This window comes from Aplidium turbinatum, chromosome 17 (genome assembly GCF_918807975.1).
Source record: "Aplidium turbinatum chromosome 17, kaAplTurb1.1, whole genome shotgun sequence".
Classification (NCBI taxonomy): Eukaryota; Metazoa; Chordata; class Ascidiacea; order Aplousobranchia; family Polyclinidae; genus Aplidium; species Aplidium turbinatum.
The window spans coordinates 6,160,572-6,167,143 of NC_137488.1; the positions used below are offsets into that span (position 1 = coordinate 6,160,572).

The 6,572-nt window shown below is 36.9% G+C and overlaps 2 protein-coding genes across 2 annotated transcripts; both read left to right on the forward strand.

Moving 5' to 3' along the window:
- Positions 1 to 370: 370 nt before the first annotated feature.
- Positions 371 to 3,311, forward strand: LOC145786571 (mitochondrial fission 1 protein-like). The gene has a single exon (XM_082598252.1). It carries the CDS (start codon positions 419 to 421, stop codon positions 875 to 877), a length of 459 nt encoding a protein of 152 aa, XP_082454378.1. The 5' UTR covers positions 371 to 418; the 3' UTR covers positions 878 to 3,311.
- On the forward strand, positions 919 to 5,712 carry LOC145786570 (tyrosyl-DNA phosphodiesterase 1-like). The gene has a single exon (XM_082598251.1). The coding sequence runs from the start codon at positions 3,829 to 3,831 to the stop codon at positions 5,563 to 5,565; it is 1,737 nt and encodes a 578-aa protein (XP_082454377.1). The 5' UTR covers positions 919 to 3,828; the 3' UTR covers positions 5,566 to 5,712.
- The last annotated feature ends 860 nt before the right edge of the window (positions 5,713 to 6,572 follow it).

Sequence of the window (6,572 nt, forward strand, 5' to 3'; positions counted from 1 at the left end):
TATGGTTAGCGAATTGCAACTGCTCGCTGTACTAGTGAGTGCTCAGCCTTGTGCTGATAACCAGGAAGAACGCTAGATTTTCTTCACAATGAAATCACTTAGCCTACTTGCAATAATCAAACCACATCAGCTTAAAAAACAAGTAATCCTTCACAACACTAAATCAATGAATAGATTATATTTACACTGCAAAAGTTACACAAGTTCCAAACAAAGTAGATTTCATATATGCAGTTAGTACTGTGCTTGAAGTTCTGTTGTAGCTCAGGCAATAGTTTTCAATGTGGCTTGTAATAGTCTATTGATATGTACTGGAAACTGGTTTAATTTATATTCTTGTATTGACACTTACCGTACTTAAAGCAATGCAATATTTATTATTAAGACAATAAAAACCAAATAAGTTGTTTTGAACACAATGGAAGATTTAATTAAAGAGAAAATTGATCCAAAAGATATGATAAAGTTTGAGAAAAAATTTCAACAAGAAGAAGCTATGGGAGAGGTTTCTGATACGACCAAGTTTGAATACGCTTGGTGTTTAATAAGGACACCTTACTCAGAAGACTGGAATACTGCCATAAAGTATTTTAAAGATTTATATGAAAAAGGGGACAATAATGCAAAGCGTGACTACCTCTTTTGCATTGCACTTGCTGAGTACAAATTAAAAAATTATGACGAAGCGCTTCATATTTGTGAATCTATATTGAAATTCCAGCCACACAACCAGCAAGTAATTCAGTTGAAGGAGCTAATTGAAACTACGATGAGAAACCGAGGTCTGGTAGGAATGGCTGCAGTTGGAGGAGCCAGTTTAGTGGTTGGTGCTGGACTAGCACTGCTTGGTGCTCTTGTTATAACAAAAAAGACATAATTTTAAATGAAGTTAGAAATGTTCGCACAATGACTACTTGACAATGTGCATGCTTAGTAATTTATGTCAAATACAGTAGAATCATGTTTAGCTAATATTCATACGGTACCTGAAGAAAAAATTGAACGAAACGTCAAGTCAGGCTAAACATCAACTTAAGTATTCTCATGGAATTTCCAACCAACTATACCAAATCTTTTTGTTTATAAGCAGAGGCTTAGGCTATTCAAGATAAAAACGATCCTGGGAAGAGATTTAAGTAGAATCATAAACATAACAACCACTGTAAATACAGACCGTTGCGTAAATATCTCATAATTCTTAAAAATATGTTTTAATGCAATGCAGATTATATCGTATTCGATTATCTCATTTTGCAAAACTAGACATTTGGAGCATTATCTCTGGAAGATAGTTAATGATTGCTTAATTAATTAATAATCTCCTGTTGCTTAAGGCAGCAGCTGTTTGGGGAAGACAAATTGAAACTAACAATCGCATAGCTTGAAAGTATGAAAACAGATAAAATGTAAGAAAACAAACTAAAGGATTGCCACGATTCTTCATGACAGTCTGTCAGACACCAGAATTGTCAATGTGGCCGGTGTATGATTTTTTATCGACACTAAAAATGGTGTCGAGATAGATGACATACTGAAACCCTATATTCAAATTTACCAGACTTAGTTCAGTATATATGAAATCATAGATGTATATACCATTTGGACCAGGGAAAAAGTATCAAATTACCATAGACAGATTCTACTGTATAACTTTTGTTGAAATAGTGATATGTTAAATATATAGTTGTTTTTTTAGTACTGCATTTCTATCAGAAAAGTGCGAGTTATACATTACATAAATATGCATTATTAAGCCAAATCAAATTTACGTCTTTTTATTGCTCTTATTTAGTTGTTTGTAATTTACTTAGGTTGATGTTGCTTAATTGGATGCTGTAAAATGGTCTGGTGTTTTATATTTTGTTTTGAAAATTTGGATACACTATTTGTGGTTTTCTTAGCATGTCTGCGTTTTGTTACAAATATTTGAAAGAACTAGAAAGAACACAAGGGATCTATTTGTGTGTGTAGCCAATATCTATAAACAGCCAATACAGCAGCCAATAGCCAGCAGCAGCAGCCAATAGCCAAACAGCCATAGCCAATTTCTAATTTAAAAATGTAATTGTGTAGTTATAAAACCGTACTGTTTGTTACATAGAAAGTTTGTCATTCCTTTAAAAATTTGAATTATGTTTTATGCACACCATTCAAACAGTCTAAGCTAGGCCTAGTGGTTTCAAGCTCAGTGTGATTAATACTATGTTCATTCATCTTGTCCGAAATTGTTTGAAAACTGGCTTTTTTAACCAGTAAAGCAACTGGAATCTTTGCAGCATCTTTGGGATTAAAACTATTAAGGTATTCCAATTTTAAGTATGCTTAAGCAGAGAAGGTCATCATGGAGGTACATTTTTGGAAAAAAAAATAGCAAAAGTTCAGTGGCTTCCATCCACACAGTCATCGATTTAACAATTTTATTACCGATAGGCTACTTATCTTAAAAAATTACCAGGATTGTAAGTTGTGTTAGTATTTACAAAACAAAGCACCGTTGCCAGTTAACAAATGGCAAAGAATGATCATTCTGAGTATATGCATTTTAATGTTTATATTTTAAAACATATACCAAAAATGTTCTCTTAAACGTAAAACGGAATCACCCCCAAAAATTTCCTCTCATCTAATTTCATTTTCTCCAGTTTACCAACCACTGGCCTAAACAGTTAATTTTTTTACAAGTTTTTTTTTAAACAAAATTTCACCGACATTTTTGCCGCTTTGCTGTACTATTTTCACTGTGATTTGGTGAAGTTATGTTGTCATAACTACAACCCAATGAAAATTGGTGTTGCTAAAACGTAATTGTTTAGATCATGTTATTTTTTGTTGCTGAAAAAGTGTGAAGTGTTTATTGTACCGCTAAATTTACAAAAATTCTTGAATATATGCTTTTATGTACAAAACTTAAATAATGAATATCGTTATGCAGCAAAAGTTTTGTGTACACTAGGCTACTGACTGAATTAAAGCTGTTTTAAGCAAGATGTTTTTAATGCTCGCTTGGCTAATGAATTAACTTAACGGAATATTAACTGAATTTCTTTCATCATTGCCTCGGTCAACTTTTATTTCAAAGAAGTAAAAATTGAAAGAGGAATATTGCCCTAAAGCCAACTGTTAGAGAAAAGCGCCACTTTAGCCATAACAATAGTCAATACTTAGTGCCAGTGAGCCAAACATTTAATTAAATTCAGCGCTCTTAAACCGTATTTTTGTTTTACATATATGTTGTTGTACAATTATGTTGAGATAAACTGCTGAGAGCCCGAGTACTTTATGGAAGCAATTAATGAATTATTATCAGAATCTCATACTTGTATATATTGTCACAAATGGATATAGCTGTTTATCAAACAGGGTTACTAGATATCCTAGGTTACTCATTTTATGTTTTCTTTATTTTGTTATGACAAAGCATGGACTATGGACAAAGTAATCATCGGTGTGGCAAACCAGTAGTTTATAATCTTAAACTGTGGATTGTGACTGGGAATTGTCGTATGCATGCAGTGTCTTGTGCAACTTGGTTCTAATAACTGAGATGCTTAGTGAGTTTGAAGTTAAAACTGCCTGCACACATTTTCGATCCATATTTACTCGCACGTCTGTTCAAAAACTAGGGTCAGTTATTACAAAGCATCGGGGCCACTGTTGCATGCCACACTTTTCCCCAAAACCAAATTTTGATTTATAAAAGTTGCATATCGTATCTGTTGTTGCATCGCACCCACTAAATCGACTTATGAAATTTTTCATACTGCTTTATATCACATTCCAGGAGCACGAGGTATGAAATTATAGCCAACAGCATTGCATAATATAATCATGAAGCGTAGCACTGATTGGGCTTTGTCTAGCAGTGATGATGATGACGACAAGCGTAGCATACTTCCTTCGCCCCAATCAAACGAATTATTTGCAAGTCCGTCACGAATTAAAGAAAAGTTATTGAAGATGCGAAAGCCTGTTGACGAAAAACCTATTCCACTGTGTCCATTTAGTGATAGTTGTTACCGGAAGAACCCAACTCATTTTCTTGAATATTCTCATCCAAAAAAGGAAAAATTGATTGTTTCTACAAGAAGCGAACCCGGTACCTCTGGTTCTGTAGTAGCAGAGGAAGATATTCCAGCTAAAAAAATGAAGCTGAATTCATCCAGAAGACTTCATTCATCTCAAAGATCAGACAATGACCCAATAAAGGTGTGGGAATCTTCAGCCCCCAGTTATTTTCTGCTGACAACGTGCAGTGGCATTCCAAGGAAATATAACTATATGTCTCAAGACACAGAAGACAGAAAATTCCCACCCTCTTTGGGAATTTGCGACATTCTCTCGGAAAAGTTCGGAAACTTGATAAAATCGATCCAGTTCAACTACTGCATTGACGTTGAGTGGTTGATGACGCAGTACCCGAAGTCGTTCAGAAATAAACCTTTGCTTATCGTGCATGGAGAGCAAGGTGGGAATGCAATGCGACTGCGGGCTGATGCCGAACCTTACCCTAATATTCAGCTGTGTAGAGTTGATCTTCCTCCTTACGGAACACACCACACAAAGATGATGCTACTTCTTTATGAGGAAGGTCTTCGCGTTGTCATATCAACAGCTAATCTCGTTGATCAAGATTGGAGTCAAAAATCCCAGGGATTCTACATGAGTCCAATATTCCCATCAGTTAGTGGAAGCGAGTGTGAATTTCAGAGCGATCTCATACAATATCTAATCGCATACAAAAAGTCACCATTAAATCCGTGGATAACAATAATAAGGAATCACGACATGACATCGGCCGGCCATATCAGATTGATTGGGTCAGTACCTGGTCGCCATACTGGTTCTGATATATCATCGTGGGGCCATATGAGATTACGTAAACTGCTGAGGTCAAAAGTGAAAAGGATAGACTCCAGCTGGCCTGTGATTGGTCAGTTTTCCAGCATTGGCTCGCTTGGAGTGAACGAGAACAAGTGGTTGTGTGGTGAGTGGCTGACCAGTATGACGTCATGCGATCCTGGAAAGTTTCTTGGTCGGTCGAGCAGCCAGTCGCCTTTGAAGTTGATCTTTCCAACGGTTGATAATGTCCGTTGCAGCTTAACTGGCTACCCGGCTGGAGCGTCTCTGCCGTACAGTGCTTCCAACGCCAAAAAACAGAAATGGCTTGAACCATTTCTGCACCAATGGAAATCCGACTACGCAGGGCGTACTGAGGCCTCCCCCCACATCAAGACCTATACTCGCATATCCCCATTCGACACTAACATCAGGTTGCCATGGTTTCTCTTGACAAGCGCCAACTTATCCAAGGCTGCTTGGGGAGTACTAGAGAAAAATTCAACTCAACTGGCGATAAAATCGTTTGAACTAGGAATCTTGTTTATTCCAAGCGATGCTAAAGATTTGTATTTTCACATTGATTCAGAATCTAAGCATAAAAATCGTTTTTCTCTTCCCTTCTCTCTACCATTAATTCCGTACGGACGTGAGGACCAACCTTGGACCTGGGACGCTCCTCACACTGAAGCCCCCGATCGCTATGGCAACGTGTGGGTCCCCTCTTAGTTGCAATATTGTTCCACAGCAGCGTTGCTCTTCATGTGGGACACACTTTTTTATGATTGTACTCCTCACTCCCATGTTGCTTGAGTTGTTTTGCGTCTACTCCAACATGCTCAAAATCTTCTTAAATGACAAAATATAATAATAATGCATTCATGTTTATTTTGCGATGGTGACAGCTTACAGAACACTGTCATCACAGATGCAGCGCAACAGACAGCTAGAACTAGTAACAGGACATGTAGGTAGTTTAGGTACCGTAGCATAGCTGCTCTGATTTACGCGGGCTTTTGAGCGTATCAAAATGACATTCTTACCACTTGGCACGCAATTGAAAAAATTGATGCAAAATCTTAGTGGAATTTGCCGAAATCACTCAATCTGTCACATTTTAGACAGTCCTGACAAACTGGTCCGCCTTATTTTTGAGTGCCCTGTAGGCTATTCCCATTTGTTTACCTTGTTGCTCATTCATGCTTCCCAGGCAGCAAAAATCGTTGTTTTTATATTTAGTCAACGTCTGTAGACGAATTGAATTGATCAATGTAGAAATGGCGAATTTTGCTGTATGGGTTGTGACCTCAAGAAACCTTCTATTCGACTAACTTCTAGATCGGTTGTTTTTGACCTCCTTTTGGCACGCCCCCCTTTAACAATGATTTCATGTTTTGCTCCCCCTCCCCCCCAGTTTTGAACTACCGTATTTAAGCTTAATATGAAAATTAATTTTGTTTTTGTTGGTCTTGACAGCAACTTATGAAAATTATTTAATGCTGTTTGCTTTCAAGGCATTTACAGTAACTTAGATGAACTTTGCTTGATAAGTCCACTCAAAGTTAGTAGCCTATGTGCGAGTTCAGTGTAAGATTTAGGCCACTGCAGAAGATTACTGGATTTCCTTGTTACCTCAACTTTTCTAATTGTATAGTTTAGTTATGAAACCTTAAATTAGGATGTATTTTTTGGACAACCTACAATCATTCGTGTGATGCATTTGCTGAAAATGGTCG